Source organism: Trachurus japonicus, chromosome 15 (genome assembly GCF_045865225.1).
Source record: "Trachurus japonicus isolate A0001 chromosome 15, Traja_1.0".
Lineage (NCBI taxonomy): Eukaryota > Metazoa > Chordata > Actinopteri > Carangiformes > Carangidae > Trachurus > Trachurus japonicus.
The window spans coordinates 451,752-471,646 of NC_140921.1; the positions used below are offsets into that span (position 1 = coordinate 451,752).

The 19,895-nt window shown below is 47.5% G+C and overlaps 1 protein-coding gene across 1 annotated transcript in view; it reads left to right on the forward strand.

Moving 5' to 3' along the window:
- The window catches only part of dlk2 (delta-like 2 homolog (Drosophila)), a 39,256-nt gene extending 19,592 nt beyond the window's left edge, over positions 1-19,664 (forward strand). Inside the window, exons 2-7 of the mRNA XM_085799106.1 lie at positions 9,389-9,460; positions 14,569-14,647; positions 15,887-16,017; positions 16,149-16,293; positions 16,971-17,439; positions 19,230-19,664. Coding sequence (XP_085655232.1) covers positions 9,389-9,460; positions 14,569-14,647; positions 15,887-16,017; positions 16,149-16,293; positions 16,971-17,439; positions 19,230-19,520 — 1,187 coding nt within the window. The 3' untranslated portion in view covers positions 19,521-19,664. The remainder of the gene's footprint in view (positions 1-9,388; positions 9,461-14,568; positions 14,648-15,886; positions 16,018-16,148; positions 16,294-16,970; positions 17,440-19,229) is intronic.
- The last annotated feature ends 231 nt before the right edge of the window (positions 19,665-19,895 follow it).

The window sequence follows — 19,895 nt, forward strand, 5'->3', positions numbered from 1 at the left end:
TTTTAGTTTCTTCTTCTTCTTCTTCTTCCTCTGACGTTGCAGAAAGACATTTGTCCCGTTGTGTTTCCGCGTTGAGCTTCTTCCTCAGTCGTTTGGTCCGATCGTCTTCGCTGCTCAGTCTCTGTGGTTTCCCAGTGTCTTTGAACGCCTCTCAATAGACGTCATTTCAGTAACTGACCAACCATTTGTCAACAATTGCTCAGTAAGCGCCGGCGTTCATTGCATGTCACCCCCCCCCCCCCCTCTGCCTCCCCACTTCCTGTCTCTCTCTCCACTGTACTATCCATTAAAGGGATAGTTCTAGAGGTAAATTCATGTAAAACCGCTGATGCACGTTGCCTTCAGGGACAGTTTTTCATCAACAGTCTCTGTATTTCCCTCTAAAACAACTCTGTGTGGTAACGTTGTGTTATTATCTCATAGCGTGGTGAATGTGCAGCTCACAACTTGTCCACCAGAGCGTTGTGGAGTTGTTGGATTGTGTATTTGATGAGCAGTGTTGTGCTAGTTACTGAAAAATAGTAACTAGTTACAGTTACTAGTTACTTTATAAAAAAGTAACTCAGTTAGTAACTCAGTTACTTAACTCGCCGTCATGCCGTGACCTGACCAGTCCTCTTCATGGAGCGTGTTTGATTACGTGTGGGACGCTAGAGGGCGGCCGCAAAGTGCTTAGTGTCTGTGCTCTGTCTTTCTTTCAATTCAATGAAACTTTATTGATCGCTGAAATGTTATAGGAAGTGTGTGCCGCTGTAAAACCTCACCAAAAGGAACGGAAAGGAACGGAGTAACGCAGCGTCTGGTAACGGTAACGGAGTTACTGATTTTAAAAAAACAACGCGTTACGTTATTAGTTACTGAAAAAAGTAACGGCGTTACGTAACGGCGTTAGGCTACTAATAACGCGTTACTACCCAACACTGTTGATGAGTTTGATGAGGGAAACCAAGAAATCCCATAATGAGCCTCCATTAGTAGCGTAGCTCTAAGCAGCTCACGGCTCTGCTCCACCGTTCTAAAAACAGCTTGCACCGACAATTAAAGGTAACGAACCTACTGCTATGACTATAGGGATTATGGCAATGGGACAATTTGACTAAATGTTGAACTACCCTTTTAAAGGCAACAAAAAGCCCCCCCCCCCAATCAGACTGATAACACAGACTAGGTACTTAGACTGTAGTAGTTACAGTAGGCTACTTGTACTTTGTTATGATACTTGTAGTAAATCCTGTTTACACTCGATCAGCTCTAAAAACATGAGGTCGTTCACATTAGAGCTGCTTCTCCATCTGCACACACACACACACACACACACACACACACACTGCTCTCCTGTCTCTGAAGAATGCAGTGTGTGTGTGTGTGTGTGTGTGTGTGTGTGTGTGTGTGTGTGTGTGTGTGTGTGTGTGTGTGTGAATGGGTACATGTTGAAGCATTAAATTGGCCACCTGTTGCTATCCTTTCTCAAACACACACACACACACACACACACAGATCCTTTCTTTCAGTGTTTGGTTGAGAAAGTAAAGACTGAGGGGTGTGTGTATGTGTAGCTATGTGTGTGTATGCGTAGCTATGTGTGTGTGTGTGTGTGTAGCTATGTGTGTGTATGTGTAGTTATGTGTGTGTGTGTGTGTGTGCTCTGGTATGTGACTATGGACACACACACACACACACTCAGTAATCCAGGCATGTCAGTTCCTGTCTGTGTGTTCTCGTTCGTCACTGTATCTCTGGAAAACGATCCAGCTCCTTGTTTCCCGCCGCCGCTGCCGCCGCCTGCCAGTCGAGTGTGTGGGCAGAGCGACCTGCAGGTCGGTCGCTACAGCAACAGGCTGCTCAGACTGAGGCCGGAGACAGAGGAGAGCAGTCGGCATGGAGGGAGAGCAGCAGCGGGTCTGAGGAGGAGCAGGAAGTCCGGCAGGTAGGAACAGGAAGCTGACAGGTCACATGGTTAGCTTAGCTTAGCTTAGCACAAAGACTGGGAGCGGAGGGAAACTGTTAGCTTTGTTCAAATGAAGAGGACAACACAGACTGATCGAGTGACAGGTTTATAGAGAGCCGAGGCGGAAGTAGAGCACTGGAATAAGAGAGTAATGACACCTCCATTGACTCCCGTGGTAAGCCTCATGCGCCCCTAGTGGCAGGATATGGGTATTGCAAAAGGCAAGGCAAGGCAATTTTATTTGTATAGCCCGTTTTTACCACCAGTTTGTCTCAAAGGGCTTTACATCCCATCATAACAACATCCTCTGTGCTTAGACCCTCACATCCACTGAGGAAAAACTCCATGGAAAACCCTTTTAACAGGGAAAACCAGGAGAAAGCTCAGGGTGAGCAACAGAGGAGGGATCATCACCCAGGACGGACAAAAGCTCCCAGAAAACCCATTCACTCCAATGTATGTGTGTTGCCCACTTGCTTGTAAATTGATGAAAACGGCCGTGTTTTTGTTTTTATAAAATGTAGATTGAAACATTCATGTAGAAAATGTTTTTTTTGGGGGGGGTTTTGTTTTTTTTACTAGCCTATGTGTTAAAGCTATCAGTAAGCGATCCGGTGGTTTTGTCTCTAACTTCTTGTCAGCAGATGGAGTTAGCAGCCCCCGCCCTCGTCATGGATCTATTGGTCCTCGTCCCTACGTCACCACATTCACGCGCATCCCTTGGCTGCACACACAGAGAGGACTGCCCCTTTATGCCGTTCTCTCTCCTCATTGGATAAAGGTTGTAGGATACAAGGAAAGTTTTCTCCTGGGCTCAGAGCAGAGCAGAGTGACTGACAGACCCGTGTTTCAGACCAAACACTCTATAGAAGTGATTGCTGTCGGAAGATACAACTATTTAAGACTTAGATTAACACAAACATTCACCTGACTTCTGCTTTAATGTTTATCTGTAAAGGATCCTCAATGATGCTATTAACGTGGGTGATCTATAAATGTCCTTAAATTATTGAAAACACCACACTGCTCATTCACCAACAATGCAGAGATCTTTTGCAAAACCCATATTCCTCCACCAGGAGGCGCTGCCATTGGACCAATGCTGTCCTTACTCTCTTTTATTACAGTGCTCTAAGTGGAAGCAGGAAGTAACGTTGCCATGGGAACTCAACTCAGAAAAAGTCTCCACGTGAGTGAACGGGAGTCAAAGTTTTATTTCTAATCTGGTTGAACAGTGTGATGATAAAACTCTCTGTCCTCTACCTGTTTAAAACACCACGGTTCATGAAGAGAAACCAGCAGTTTGTTGTCACGGCAACAGAAGAATGTATTTAGTGTGACTACAGATCTGGTGTCACCAACTGACACGGGAAAGGGGGGTCATTCCTATGTTCCCACAGCCCTATGTTCCCTCATTTCTAACTTTTGTTGTCACTGAAAATTAGGCCCTATTCCCACAGCCCTTTGGTCCCACCATTGGTTGGGTTTAGGCAATGAAGAAAGGAGTTGGTTAAGTTTAGTAAAAAGACCAGGTAAAGGCTAGACAGGCCAGATAGAGAGAGTCCAGATAGGTAGAGAGAGTCCAGAGGGAACATAGGGCTGAGGGAACATAGGGCTGAGGGAACATAGGGCTGTGGGAACATAGGCACGCTCCCGGGAAAGGAAGGTCGCCATGGTGACGTCACTACGCCACCTGGAGTCTCTATGGTTACAGATTCTAAAGAGTTTTATTCTACAATAGTTTTACAACAAACTGCTGATTTCTCTTCATGAACCGTGGTGTTTTAAACAGGTCGAGCTCAGAGATAGGTTCACTTACATGGAGACTTTTTCCGAGGTCCCATGGCAACGTTACTTCCTGCTTCCGCTTCGGCTCTCTATCCACCTTTTTCCGAACGTCAAAAACGTAGCCTGTTTTGCCGGTTTTGCTCTTCCGGTGGAATTTTATGTTTACGTTTCCATGGTTTCGGTAGTCGCGGTAAATGCATGGATTTCTTTTTTTTCTTTTTTTTTCAGTGAAAATCTGTAAAACTCATGGATCATCACAGCAGCTTTTAACAGTGGATATCACACAGACTGACATCATCCGTGTTAAAAGCCAGCGTTAATAGATCCATGATGCGTTTACCGCAACTATGACAACGACTGAAAACCATGGAAACGGAAACGTACAATTCCACCAAACCGGCAAAACAGGAAACTGGTTTTGACCATAGATGACGTTCGGAAACTTGTGGATAGTAACACCGTTCGACCAGCTCCATACCAGAGTTTATCATCATCATCATCATCATCATCATCATCATCATCATCATCATCGTCCACCTCCATCAGAGTTTTCAAAATAAAACACAACAGGAGATTTTTCAAAATAAAACAGGACCAGCAGTGTTTCCATGGCGCTCTGTTACTTCAGAGTCGTAGGCTACTTTACTTCATTACATCGTCTGCTGCTTCTTTTTCAGGCAGCATGAGTCTGTTCATCTGTTAGTCTGTAGCAGAAACCCTGTTTCCATCCGCGAGTCGATCGAATTACCTGAAGATCGATAAAAATATGAATGTGAATAACGTTGGTTCCAGTGTGTTTCCATCTCAGACCTTTAAATCCAATAAAAAGCCGTGTGTAATGACGTCATCATATTGGTGCATCGAATCGTTTTCTTGTAGTTTAAGGTGTTTCCACTCATTTTTATACTAAATCATAAAACAGAAGGACGTCCATCCTTCCTCTGTAACCGACTATCAGAGGTCGGGCTGCGCTCAGGCCCAGTGTGACCAGTAAATAGTCTGTTGCACCAGTTCTAGGTTAAAGGCTGTTGGTTAATGCAACCTGCCTGTGTGGCGTGTAAACACCATTTTCATGCAGATGCAGCGCGTGTTAACTCCTCCAGACAGCGGCGGTGGTTGGTGACTGTTTCCATCAGAATTTGTCACATAAACTTTGTGTCAATCAAGAGAAAATCTGATGAGATCGACCGTATTAACTTTTTATCGATATTCATGACATTTAATCTAATTTTACTGTTTCCATATGCGGATAAAAGCGTGTGGACGGAAACATGGTTTGTGTCCCAATTCAGCGGCTGCAGCCTTCAGACGACTCACGGTGCGTTTCATTCACCTCGGAAGTCAGAGCTGGGAATGACGTCACAGCCGAGTCATCAGCGTTCCAGTTACAAAGTCGCAAAACAAGATGGTCGTGTCAATGAAAGCTAACAGGCTATCGTTAGCCACTGTTAGCACGGCCTGCGTTGTAGTTCGCACACACCACATGAAAAATGTAAATGAATAAACAAACATTACAGGAGCTTCTACTGCTGTCTACATACGGGGCAGCCATCTTTGAAAGTCAACTCGGGTTGTGAGGATCCGTTCCAGCCTGCGCGGCTACGTAGCATAGCCTTCGATGGCCGCGTCAACCGCTGGTAAATGTGACGGTCTAACCTTCGGAGCGTTTCCTGATTGCGTCCAAACGTAACCATCGTCCTGATGTTAAACATTTGAAAGGACATCGACCGCGCCTCCAAGCCCTCACAGAATGGGGTTACCATGGCTACAGCGTGGAGCTGTCTCAACATTCGATAGCTAGCATGCTAGGTGGCTAATGATAACGGTGCGTAAAAATCTTGGGATACGGGAGGTCACGAAGGTTCGGTGAGGTGCGTCCTCCTTCGAACAGGGACAGGCCTTGTTGTCATGACGCTGTGACGTCATCGACCTTCAGATGTAACATATTCAGATGAAATGGTGGAACAAATAATGTTTGACAAATATATTTCTGACTCTCTATTTCCTGTCTCGTTTGGTCCGGACTTAAAGACTTTTCAGTTTGGTTCGAACCTAATTTCAACGTTCCGCACCAAAAGACCAAAACATGGTCCGACCAAAAGAGGTGGTCTCGGTCCGGACCAAACGAAACCAGGGTTCGGACCTTTTGCAGAGTGAAAACAACTTCTTGTTGGTTCAGACCTTTGTATCAATGACAGGAAGTGTTTTTCTTCTTCTGCTCTCGGTTTACGGTACAAGAAGTTACGTCACGCCAAAGACGGTTTATAAACCAGGACCTTTCATGACGAGTCAGCTTCCTGTATGCATGTCACGTGGGCTTCTGCACGGCCACGCCCCTTTAGAGAGACCAGAGGCAGCTTGGAGTGTATTGATTCCTATGGGACAATTTAATGTGAACACCGATTATGGTCTGTCCTTTCTCCCCACGGTCACTGAAGCAAATTTTGGACTCATTTTTCACAAGCCACATCTCTTCTGAACAGTTTGACACCAAAATGGTAATTTTCAGACGGAGAGATCCGGAGAAAATCCACTTTGTTCCAGACCTGTCTCTGTCTCTACGACACACTCTCGCAAGATTTGGCACCGATCTCCTAGGCAACGTCAAACAAACGGCCGCGAACTCCCGTGAAAATGATTTAAATTATTTTTGGCATGCTAAATATTACTGTTAGTAGTGTAAATATTTTATGTTATCATAAGAAAATATAAATATCTCACTTTCATCTACCTACAAATTGTATAAATCCACACACACGTTCACAGACGAGGTGGTGACGGTTGGCCACGCCCATTTAGAGAGACAGGAAGTGAAACCATTTCATATCATTGGAGCAGCCGCTCATGGAGGATCTTTCCATTTAATGAATATCTTTGGTCACGCTAACCAGCTGACTCAGCAAAACAGAACTAGCCTAGCAGCGTAAACAAAACTAAATCACAGACGTTCTATCCACCACTTTCCAGAGAATGAGTGTCGCCATGACACTCGATTCCACTTGTCTTGATAGACATTGGCCATGATGACTTCATTTATAATCATAACATAGTCTAATTTTAATAAGAACAATACGGACGAGGTTTTAGCTTTATGTCACATTTTCACGTCGACTATATCACCGTTGTGACTACTCTGATGTTTATGAAGTCTATAAAACTAATTATTGAACAACTACCAGTTAGCCACACGCTAGAATGCTACTACAGAGTGAAACGGAAGTTGAAAACCGACTTCCGTTGTGATGTGACGCAATGGATCATGGGAAAATAAAGTGGTGGATATGAGGAAATGAGCCGTGGGAGTAGTATTACAACGGGGAAAAGTATTACAACAGGAAAAGGTGGCTCGCTCGAAACAGGAAGTGACGTCAGAAGCCGATCTAACAACGCAGCGTAGCCAAAACGAAACGCGCCGTGGAAGTCGGAGAGATGACGCGTCCAGTAGTTTTTCTTGTGAAGTCCGTTATTCCATTTGCAGCGCTCTGATTGGACGCATGGAGACGAGCGTTCTCACATCTTCTTCATCATCATGTTGAGGTGTTAGGGTGATGAAGAGGAGGATCAGCTGTCTGCCCCCCCCGCCCCCCGATCAGTTCTTGGAAGGTTCACTGAAACATGAGTTCTGGTTCTGGTTCTGGTCATGATGAGGTCATGATGATGCGGCGGCGTTGACGTGTCAGAAATGTCCTTCAAAGAGTCACAGGTTTGATCCCAGCGAGTCGTTGACACGGCGACAGTCAGCTGGTCGGGTTTCACACCGAGACCCGAGGTCCGGTTTCTACAGACTCTTAGATCTGATCCCAGGTCTGATACCAGAGGCTCAGATCAGCAGAACCTGTAAACACCTGGTCTCTGTGGTTCTGATGGTACTAATATATTCATGGGGAGTAGATTCAGAAGTCACTAATTAGCTTAGCTCAAACACTGGAAGTGTATGGGTAGTGTTAGCCTGCCTCCACCTAAAGTCGCTAATTAGCTTAGCTCAAACACTGGAAGTGTATAGGTAGTGTTAGCCTGCCTCCACCTAAAGTCGCTAATTAGCTTAGCTCAAACACTGGAAGTGTATAGGTAGTGTTAGCCTGCCTCCACCTAAAGTCTCTAATTAGCTTAGCTCAAACACTGGAAGTGTATGGGTAGTGTTAGCCTGCCTCCTACCCGAGCTGAAATCAGCAGTCAGAAGCTGGTTTCATTTTAGCTCTAAACTCTGTAAATATATCACTTTATCCACATTTCAAACATGTTTAGGTGAGAAAGTAGCCGTTTAGATCAGCAGTGTGTCATTAATTTGTCTAAATACCAGCTGTTTACTATTTTGTTGGGACGAATTTGGCGCTACTCAAGCCAGTCGTTGTGACCAACGCACTTCCGGTTACTTTCACAAAATAAAACACCCGTTGCCCTTTACAGAAAACCATGATGATAGAATTTGTGCTTTTACTTTGAAATAGGAAGCTAACCTACCCTCGATGTAGCTAGCTTGAACCAAAATAAAGCGTCTTTGCTTGAACCCTCCGTTTTGACCGATCTCGTCCCGTTAGCGGCATTTGACCGCTCAAGATGCCTTACCGGAGAGTTTTGTCAGCTCTGAGACGAAGATCGGCCCGCCGGTTTCCCTTTAGAGTTGCTGAAGAGTTTCTCTGATGACTTTAGGTGGAGGCAGGCTAACACTACCCATACACTTCCAGTGTTTGAGCTAAGCTAATTAGCGACTTTAGGTGGAGGCAGGCTAACTCTACCCATACACTTCCAGTGTTTGAGCTAAGCTAATTAGCGACTTTAGGTGGAGGCAGGCTAACACTACCCATACACTTCCAGTGTTTGAGCTAAGCTAATTAGCGACTTTAGGTGGAGGCAGGCTAACTCTACCCATACACTTCCAGTGTTTGAGCTAAGCTAATTAGCTACTTTAGGTGGAGGCAGGCTAACACTACCTATACACTTCCAGTGTTTGAGCTAAGCTAATTAGCTACTTTAGGTGGAGGCAGGCTAACACTACCCATACACTTCCAGTGTTTGAGCTAAGCTAATTAGTGACTTTAGGTGGAGGCAGGCTAACACTACCCATACACTTCCAGTGTTTGAGCTAAGCTAATTAGCAACTTTAGGTGGAGGCAGGCTAACACTACCCATACACTTCCAGTGTTTGAGCTAAGCTAATTACGGCGATACGGCTCTATCTCCCTTGTTACTGGACACACAGTGGAAAGGATGGTGTCTATCTGCTGGTCATGGACTCGGGAGTGAGGCAAGACACGAAAATAAATGTTGGCGTATCCCTTTAACAGAATCTAAACGTCTTCTAGCTGCGTCACTTCTGTCGCTGCTGGTTGAGTGGATCAGGTTCAGACCGGTTTGTGTCATAAAATATAATATGATGCATAAACCATCTGGTTCCAGTACCGATCGGGTTCTGACGGGTGTGTGTGTGTGTGTGTGTGTGTGTGTGTGTGTGTGTGAGTGTGTGTGTGTGTGTGTGTGTGTGTGTGTGTGTGTCTCTGTGTGTGTGTGTGTGAGTGTGTGTGTGTGTGTGTGTGTGTGTGTGTGTGTGTGTGTGTGTGTGTGTGAGTGTGTGTGTGTGTGTGGTTCTGATCCAGGACCAGCTGATTTATCGTCCACCTGCTCCTCTCACCTTTCACTGCGTCTCTGTTTCAGACATGTCACCGCTCAGAGCCGCCGTCCTCGCCGTCCTCACCGTCCTCATGGCCCCGCCCTGCAGCGCTCAAGGTAGGTCACATGACCTCAGGGTCACATGACCTCAGGGTCCTCCTCCTCCTCTTCCTTTTTTCCTCCTCTTCCACTTTCCTCCTCCTCTTTTTCCTCCTCTTCCTCTTTCTTCCTCTTCCTTCTTTTCCTCCTCTTCCTCTTTCTCCCTCCTCCTCTTTCCTATCCTCCTCCTCTTCTTTCCTCCTCCTCCTCTTCTTCCTCTTCCTCTTCCCTCCTCCTCCTCTTCCTCCTCCTCCTCTTCTTCCTCTTCCTCTTCCCTCCTCCTCCTCTTCCTCCTCCTCCTCCTCCTCTTCTTCCTCTTCCTCTTCCCTCCTCCTCCTCTCCCTCCTTCTCCTCTTTCCTCCTCTTCTTTTCCCCTCCTCTTCCTCTTTCTCCCTCCTCTTCCTCTTTCCTTTCCCTCCTCCTCTTCTTTCCTCTTCCTCTTTTTCCTCCTCCTCTTCCTCCTTCTCCTCTTTCCTCCTATTCTTTTTCCCTCATCTTCCGCTTTCCTCCTCCTCTTTTTTCTCCTCTTCCTCTTTCTTCTTTTCGTCCTCTTCCTCTTTCTATCTCCTCCTCCTCTTTCCTCCTCTTCTTCCTCTTCCTCTTCCTTCTTTTCGTCCTCTTCCTCTTTCTATCTCCTCCTCTTCTTCCTCTTCCTCTTCCCTCCTCCTCCTCCTCTTTCCTCCTCTTCTTTTTCCCTCCTCTTCCTCTTTCCTCCTCCTCTTTTTCCTCCTCTTCCTCTTTCTCCCTCCTCTTCCTCTTCCCTCCTCCTCTTTTTCCTCCTCTTCTTCTTTCTCCCTCCTCTTCCTCTTCCCTCCTCCTCTTTTTCCTCCTCTTCCTCTTTCTCCCTCTTCCCTCCTCCTCCTCTTCCTCCTTCTCCTCTTTCCTCCTATTCTTTTTCCTCCTCTTCCTCTTCCTTTCTTTCGTCCTCTTCCTCTTTCTTCCTCCTCCTTTTTTCCTCCTCTTCCTCTTTCTCCCTCCTCCTCCTCTTTCCTTTTCCTCCTCCTCTTCTTTCCTCTTCCTCTTTCCTCCTCCTCTTTTTGCTTCTTTTTTTCCTCCTCTTCCTCTTTCTTCCTCCTCCTCTTTTTCCTCCTCTTCCTCTTTCTCCCTCCTCCTCCTCTTTCCTTTTCCTCCTCTTTTTCCTCCTCTTCCTCTATCTCCCTCCTCTTCCTCTTTCTTCCTCTTCCTTCTTTTCCTCCTCTTCCTCTTTCCTCCTCAGGGTCACATGACGCGCTCTCTGGTCCAGAAACAGGAAGAACATCTGGTTTTCAGAATAAGACGTGATGTTCTCTGGTGGAGTGGGCGTGGCCTCGGTGTCAGTTTATTAGGAACCGGTGACATCATCGTCAGGAGTTAATGAGTGAAGGGGCGGAGCCTGTAACGCACCTATCGGATCAAAGAGTGTTAAAATCTTAATCAATATCATTATTATTGATAATTTAAACGAGCAGAGTGAAAGAAGCTGATCGATCGTCATCAATAAACTAAATGATGAGGACGTTTCCCGGTCAATATAGGAACTTTATTGTGAAGTTGAGCGACTGAACTTCCTGTTGCCGTCACAACGTGATCAATACTACTGATCAGTAGTATCAGTAGTATTGATCAATACTACTGATCAGTAGTATTGATCAGTAGTATTGATCAGTAGTATTGATCACTGTTATCAGGAGTTTCGTTCTGTGTTTTTTCTGTTGCGATCGACTGAGAGAAGAAACAGACGACACTTAAAGGAGCTTCTCTTCATTTGACACCTCTGCCCCCCCCCCTCGACCCCCGACCCCCCCCCCCCCCCACCGTGACCACACACACACACACACACACACACACACACACACACACACACACAGTGAGTCAGCTGGCAGCAGATTAATCAGAGCAGCTCTGGGTGTTGAGGAGCAGACAGGTGTCAGCAGGAGGAGAGAGAGAGACCACCACCGGGTGTGTGTGTGTGTGTGTGTGTGTGTGTGTGTGTGTGTGTGTGTGTGTGTGTGTGTGTGTGTGTGTGTGTGTGTGTGTGTGTGTGTGAAGGAGGGGGGTGGGGGCTTCATGAATCTCCGTGACGGCGGCTTCACTGATCATTAAAGTTCAGGAGGGATCCTCTTCAGGTGACCTCATCTTCCTCCCGACAGGTTGTAAAATAATCACCTTGTGTAGTAAAACCTCCTCTGACTCCGTCACTAGGCTACAGGTTAAAGTCCCAGTCTGTAACTTATTTGGCTTTTTATGATCAAAAATCAAACCTGTCTTTCATAAATCCGTATTTGACTGAAGGTGAATCACAGCTGCATCCAGATGAAAGCTTTCTGGTTCCTTAGAATGCACTGCAAAAACTCAAATATCTTACCAAGACTATTTGTCTTATTTCTAGTCAATACAAATCAAATTCTACTTAAAATAAGACTCATCACATTAAAAGCAGCTTGTTTTTAGACACTTTTTACTTCTTTCAAGCAGATTTTCACTTGAAATAAGTAGAAAAATCTGATAGTGGAGCAAATTTTTCTTTCTTATTACAAACACAAAAAAACTTGCTTTCACTGGCAGATTTTTCTACTTATTTCAAGTGAAAATTAGTTTGAAACAAGTGAAAATGATCTAAAAACAAGTTAATTTTAAGGTGATGAGTCTTATTTTAAGTGGAAAGAGATTAGTTTTGACTAGAAATGAGACATTTGGACAAGAAATAAGACAAATATTCTTGGAAAGATGTAGAGTTTTTGCAGTGTGAGTTGTTACAAGTCGTTACAAATACAGAAGTGGGCGACGCACCGAACCGAGGCGGCCATGTTGCATCGTGACCGTAGGTAACCACGGAAACGGCCTGTTAAAACTGTCTCCACTGTGTAGTGTGAGGAAGGACGGAGGCACCGGTGTTGCATTCAGGTGCAGTCAGGCAGACGGCCGTCGGTCGGCAAACCAACCGGATGTCATTTTACTAAAACAACACCACATCACCATGACAACATGTTGTCAGACCACATCACCATGACAACATGTTGTCAGACCACATCACCATGACAACATGTTGTAATACCACATCACCATGACAACATGTTGTCAGACCACATCACCATGACAACATGTTGTCAGACCACATCACCATGACAACATGTTGTCAGACCACATCACCATGACAACATGTTGTCAGACCACTTGTTTCTCCTGTTACATGCAGCGTCTGTTGTCTGTCTGACGTCTGCCCCATTTCACCTGAAATCGGGCAGACGTCAGACAGACGACAGACTCCTCTTCATCACCTCCTCTTTACCTCCTCCTCTTCTTTACCTCCTCTTCTTTTTTACCTCCTCCTCTTCATCACCTCCTCTTTACCTCCTCCTCTTCTTTACCTCCTCTCCATCACCTCCTCCTCTTCATCTCCTCCTCTTCTTCACCTCCTCTCCACCACCTCCTCCTCTCCATCACCTCCTCTTCTTCACCTCCTCTTCTTCTTCACCTCCTCTCCACCACCTCCTCCTCTCCATCACCTCCTCCTCTCCATCTCCTCCTCTTTACCTCCTCCTCTTCTTCACCTCCTCTCCATCACCTCCTCCTCTCCACCACCTCCTCCTCTCCATCTCCTCCTCTTTACCTCCTCCTCTTCTTCACCTCCTCCTCTTCTTCTTCACCTCCTCTCCATCACCTCCTCCTCTTCACCTCCTCCTCTTCTTCTTCACCTCCTCTCCATCACCTCCTCCTCTTCACCTCCTCCTCTTCTTCTTCACCTCCTCTCCATCACCTCCTCCTCTTCTTCACCCCATCTCCTCCTCTTCTTCACCTCCTCTCCACCACCTCCTCCTCTCCATCTCCTCTTCTTCACCTCCTCTCCATCACCTCCTCCTCTTCTTCACCCCATCTCCTCCTCTTCTTCACCTCCTCTCCACCTCCTCCTCCTCCTCTTCTTCTTCACCTCCTCTCCATCACCTCCTCCTCTTCTTCACTCCATCTTCTACTCTTCACCTCCTCCTCTTTGCCTCCTCCTCCTCTCCATCACCTCCTCCTCTTCTTCACCTCTTCTTTACCTCCTCCTCTTCTCCATCACCTCCTCCTCCTCTCCTCCTCCCTCTCCTCCTCCTCTACCAGAGTCCCCTCCCCCCCCCCCCCCCCCTCAGGGCCGTGCCGGGGGCCCCGGGGGGTCGCCCCCCCCCCCCCCCCCCCCCCTCAGGGCCGTGCCGGGGGCCCCGGGGGGTCGGGGGCCGTGGCCCCCAGACAGGAATATCTCTCTGTGTCTCTGGTGTCAGTGAAGCATCCTGATAAATCATGTCGGTGGGTGTGTCGCGTGTCTGAGCGCCGGCTCATTGTTCTGGTTAATCCCCCCCCCCCCCCCTCCGCCCCCCCCCCCAGCTGTCAGATTACCCCCCCCCCCCTCTGCCCCCCCCCCCCCCCCCCTCTCAGATAACACTTAGCACCTCCCAGCTGTTGTCGGAGTCGAGGACGAGTCGTTGTCTCGTTGTCTCACGACTTCCTTTGAAAACGATCCGTCCTCGTTCCTGACGACACTCGATCCGCCGCCGCTCCACCTGAGCCGGGGGGGTCAGAGGTCACGGCCGCGGCCCTGTCGTCATGGTGACCCGGTCCCAGTCTGATCCTCGGGAGAAAATAAAGTCTGGCTGAGTGTTTTTTCATTCGTCCAAACATCACAGAGGAATTTAGATCATCTGACGCGTTCGAGTGCTGCTGGGAAACGGCAGCGTCCAGCGGAAACAGGGAGAGAGAGTAAAGACTGACCGAGTGGAGAAGAGGAGGAGGGATGAAGGAGGAGGAGAGAGAGGAGGAGGAGGAGGAGGAGGAGGAGGAGGAGGAGGAGGAGGAGGGATGAAGGAGGAGATGAAGAATAGGGAGGAAGAAGAGGAAGAAGAGGAGGAGGAAAAAGAGGAGTAGAGGAGGAGGAAGAGGAGGAGGAGGAGGAGGTGACAGTGTTTTCCTTGCAGCAGTTGCAGCAGCAGCAGCTGTCTCTCTGAACGCCACGCGTGCCGGCGGCTGCCAGAGGTCAGAGGTCAAACTGCCTGATCCTAATGTCCCACCAGAGACTCACACACACACACACTGACACACACACACACACACACTGACACATACACACACACACTCTGACACACACACACACACACACGCTCTTATTTTGACAGGCAGCTTCCTGTCTCCAACAGGAAGCGACTGCAGCTGCGACGCCGCCAACAGCCAGTGTGACGAGGGCGGGGCCTGCAGGTGAGGCGCCGTGACATCATCATCATGTCTATTTTATTTATTTATTTCACAACTTTATTAAGAATTGTGCAAAACAACAATACAAATCAACACAGCAACAAAGCAGGGATTAATACTCATAGTACACTGTAAAAACTCAACATCTTTCCAAGAATATTTGTCTTATTTCTTGTCCAAATGTCTAATTTCTAGTCAAAACTAATCTCTTTCCACCTAAAATAAGACTCATTACCTTAAAATTAACTGCCAGTGAAAGTTAAGTTTTTTGTGCTTGTAATAAGAAAGAAAAACTTGCTCCACAATCAGATTTTTTCTACTTATTTCAAGTGAAAATCTGCTTGAAAGAAGTAAAAAGTGTCTAAAAACAAGCTGCTTTTAATATGATGAGTCTTATTTTAAGTATAATGAGATTTGTTTTGACTAGAAATGACATTTTGACTAGAAATAAGACAAATATTCTTGCTAAGATACTTGAGTTTTTGCAGTGTAATGCTGCATTAGCATCAAAACAAAGTAGGCTAAATAAAAAACGATAATACATACGTAGTCTAAGAAAAAAAAAGGAAAAGTTAGGGGGAGGGGCCCACTTTAGTATTCTTTAAGGGGGCCCAGAATTCCTAGCAACAGCCCTGCAACAAAGACTACCGCCAAGAGGCTACATACTGGACATAAAGGCGTTTTTTACAGATTGCATTATAAAAAGACGTTGTAGAGCTACAGGTTCAAGGTCTTGAAAGCTTTAATCTTATTAGAATTTTCAATAGTTTAGTTCTTAAATGTAAGAAAAAAGAATTTTGATTTGTGTATCGACATTTACCAGTATGAATTTGCCATTTGGATAAAAGGATAATAAGATTAAAGGGATAGTTCACCCCAAAATTCAAATTTCCTTCATTATCTCCTCCCCCTCATGTGGACTAAGGGCTGGGAGAAGTTTCAGAGTCCTCCGTGTCTTCTCTGAGTTACAGGGGGGCTCCGTGCAGCACTGCATGTCCATATGACGGTTGAGAACGGAGCTCACTTTTCTTCGTAACAAAAAGACACACCAAAAAACATCCAAATACCTCCATGCTGCTCGTCTGTAATGTCCCTCTGGTATTGAAGCCCCGACATGAGAAATTGAACTATCCCTTTAATGATGTAGTATTGTCTAACTTTGGTAAATGGAAAGACAGTGAAGCCAAACGGTACATTTTCAAAACAAAGGGTGTGTGTGTGTGTGTGTGTGTGTGTGTGTAGGTGTGACCCGGGCTGGGCCGGCGAGCGCTGCGACCGCTGCGTGGTGATGCCGGGCTGCGTCCATGGCGACTGCCAGCAGCCGTGGCAGTGCAGCTGCCAGCGCGGCTGGGGCGGCCGCTTCTGTGACAAAGGTCAGAGCTCATTGGTCGAACGAGTTTGTTTGTTTGTTTGTCACATTTGTTGGTTTGTTTGTCACGTTTTGTTTGTCACGTTTGTTTGTTTACGTCTTAATACATTTTATTATTTTATTTACTTGCCTCAGACCTGTCGGTGTGCGCCGAGCGGCGGCCGTGTCAGAACGGAGCGAGCTGCGTGATGGAGGACAGCGGCGAATACACCTGTCTGTGTCCAGAGGGTTTCCACGGCAACGACTGTCAGCTGAAGACCGGACCGTGTCACCAGAGGAGGTCGGTTCACACAAGCCACCACTTTATTTTCCCATGATCCATTGCGTCACAGTCACACCACAACGGAAGTGGGTTTTAGTAGCATTCTAGCGAGCGGCTAACTGGTAGCGTTAGCGGCTAACTGGTAGCGTTAGCGGCTAACTGGTAGCGTTAGCCACCGGTGTAGGTACCAAATGTGGGGGCTCCGGGCTGCCAAAACCGTTTTGACTAAATCTGATGTTTGGAAAACTAATTATTGAACAAACATTACTATTTCTGTGTGCACGTTTTTGTAATGAGTCATCATGGTTGTCGTAGTTGTTAGCTTTGCTGCTGCTGACAGCTAACAGCAGCAGCTAAGCTAACAGCAGGACGTCAGCTGTTAAAACCCTCCCGTTGTGGGACACGACATGAAACTACTCCAGTTAGCTCAGTCATGTTGGAACTCAGATATCCGCTGGAGAAAATATTTTTTCATGGAGCGTTTATTGAGTTATTTAAGACACTGCTAACGGCTAACGGTTAGCCCAGCTAATCTTTCCGGTGGAATCGAGTGTCATGGCGACACCCAGCGTCATTCTCCGGAAAGTGGTGAATAAAGAGAGGGACCAGTCACAATAAAGAGAGGGACCGGTCACAATAAAGGACCAGTCACAATAAAGGACCAGTCACAATAAAATGTCTCTGTGTGTCTCCAGGTCTCCGTGTAGAAATGGCGGCCTGTGTGAAGACGCCGACGGTTTTGCGGAGGAGCTGACGTGTCGTTGTCTGGCCGGCTTCACGGGCCGGCGCTGTGAGACGGACGTGGACGACTGCGTGATGACGCCGTGCGGCGCCGGCGCCACCTGCGTGGACGGGGTCAACCGCTTCTCCTGCGTGTGCGGCGCCGGCTTCACCGGCCGCTTCTGCACCGTGAACCTGGACGACTGCGCCAGCCGGCCGTGCCTCCACGCCGGCCGCTGCCTCGACCGCGCCGACGGCTTCAGCTGCGTCTGTCGCCCCGGTTACGCCGGCGCTACCTGCGAGACGCCGCTCAGGAGCCGCGACGCCCACGACGAACCGGGCCGGACGGCGGCGGAAGGAAGAGGGGCGAGGCGTCACGCGACCACGGTGGGAAACCAGAGGACTAGCGGTAACGGCAGTCGCCATGACGACCGGCTGTTTAAGGTGACTATGGGATGCTGTTTAGGGTGAAAACATTGAAACATGTGCACATACACACTGAAAATGTTTTTTTAAAGTTTTTTTTTGGGCGTTTTTTGCCTTTATTTGATAGCACAGTAGAGATAGACAGGAAAGGGGGAGGCAGAGAGGGGGGAATGACATGCAGGAAAGGTCTGCCCGATGTGGGATTCGAACCGGGGACGTCTGCGTTGAGGAAAGGGGGAATTGAGCTTTTGGAGGCTGGAAGGTTTTTCTCTCCCAGGATTGGCCTGTCGCTGTCCGCGTTCCATCCCAGACAATTGCACGAGGGATCCCGGACGAGCCCCCAAATTGTTGTGGAAATTCTCTGTTGCTGGTGAAGAATGAAATAGAGACTTCGCCGGCGGACATGATTTTATTTCCTTCAGGAAAGTTCAGTTCAGACCCAAGTGGGTGATGGTAAAGAAAAGACAAAGACAACGGGGAGACCGAAACACTTATACCTGAGGAAACGCCCCCTCAGGTATGCCACACCCCTCTGTCTGCTGCAGGGGCCGGTCCAATACTCAGACAGTGTGTTTTCAATGCTCTTTGTCTGTTGCAGGTATCGGCACCGACCCCTGAGGGTGTATTTTCACACCTGGGGCATCCTGCAGGGTTACATGTTAAGAGGTCTAGACATTAGAATACACAAATGGGTAACAAACAAAGGAGATCTGATACCTTGGAGGGAAAGCAGGGGGTAGGGACGTCACAAGTGATTAAAACAAAGGAATATTCAAATTTACCATTACAGACAGCAGCTTCCACACGGGGCGGCCGCCTTAACCACTGCGCCACGCACCGCCCCCACACTGAAAATGTTGACACACGCATTGACAATGTGCACACATTGAAATACTTGCACATACATTGACATGATGTGCAGACACGAATCTGTGAGCACGTGATTAAACCGGTCAAAACCACTACTTCCTGTCCTAATTTTCAAAATAAAATCAGGGCGAATGATTAAAGGGATAGTTCACCCTAGAATGATATTTCGCTCATTATCTACTCCCCCTCATGTTGACTAAGGGCTGGAAGAAGTTTCAGAGTCCACCGTCCCTTCTCTGAGTTACAGGGGGTCTTGGAGTAGCAGTGCATGTCCATATAACGGTTGCAAAGGGACACCGGAGCTCTTCGTAAAAAAACACACACAAAAAAACATCCAAATACCTCCATGCTGCTCGTATGTAATGTCCGTCTTGTGCTGAAGCCCCAAATTGCGTAATTGTCCCGAAAAAAATTAAATAAGTCTATATTTGAAGCTTGTTTGTAGCGGAAGCTTCTCGAAGCTCCTCTTCCTGGTCCGTCCAAATCTCGCGTGATTCGCAGTAACCGCACTGACGCCGGCGCAAATCACGCGAGATTTGGACGGACCAGGAAGAGGAGCTTTGAGAAGCTTCCGCTACAAACAAGCTTAAAATATAGACTTATTTCATTTTTTTCGGGACAATTACGCAATTTGGGGCTTCAGCACAAGACGGACATTACATACGAGCAGCATGGAGGTATTTGGATGTTTTTTTGTGTGTGTTTTTTTACGAAGAGCTCTGGTGTCCCTTTGCAACCGTCATATTGACATGCACTGCTACGCCGAGACCCCCTGTAACTCAGAGAAGGGACGGAGGACTCTGACACTTCTTCCAGCCCTTAGTCAACATGAGGGTGAGTAGATAATGAGCGAAATATCATTCTAGGGTGAACTATCCCTTTAATAATATTTATGAGCAGTTGTGTTATGTTATGTTTTCACCCTGAACGTCCCCTAGGTGACGGTGAGCGAGCGCGGCGGCGGCTCGGGCCTGACGGAGGTGCAGCTCATCGTCCTGCTGGTTCTGGCCGGACTGACCGTCACCGTGGTAACGCTGACCGCCGCCGTCGTCCTGCACGGCCACTGCAGGAGCTGTGGCCACGCCCCCTGCTGGCCACTGACATCATCGTCGTCACGGCGAGGAGAGAAGAGGCGGCGGCGAGCGCGGCCGGAGGAGCGTGACGGTCGGATCAGCTTCCTGAACGCTGCCGAACCGGAGAGGAAGAAGGTCAACACGGCGGTCGTCTAGACGACGGAGCTCCCAGCATGCACCTGCTGCTGATATGCAAATGAACCGTGACATCACAACCTGGTGTGAGGTCACGCGCCCTGAACTACGATAAATACACATCAGACTCCGTAGCCGTTACCGTGGAGACGATGTCGTACGGAGCTCGAGGTTCCACCCGGTCACCTGACCCAGCAGCTCTGAGCTCCGTGATTGGACGTTTCTCACCCCAGTGCATCTTGGGAGTTGTAGTTGTGACTCATGTGGTGAGATGGCGCCGGTGACGTCGCTCTGAGCCGCGACGATGAAGACGTTGTACAGAGAATCCTCATAGAAATGTTTTTTAATGTCGTTTTAAATAAATATGGTCTGTTTCCTGTGATTCAGAACGTGTGA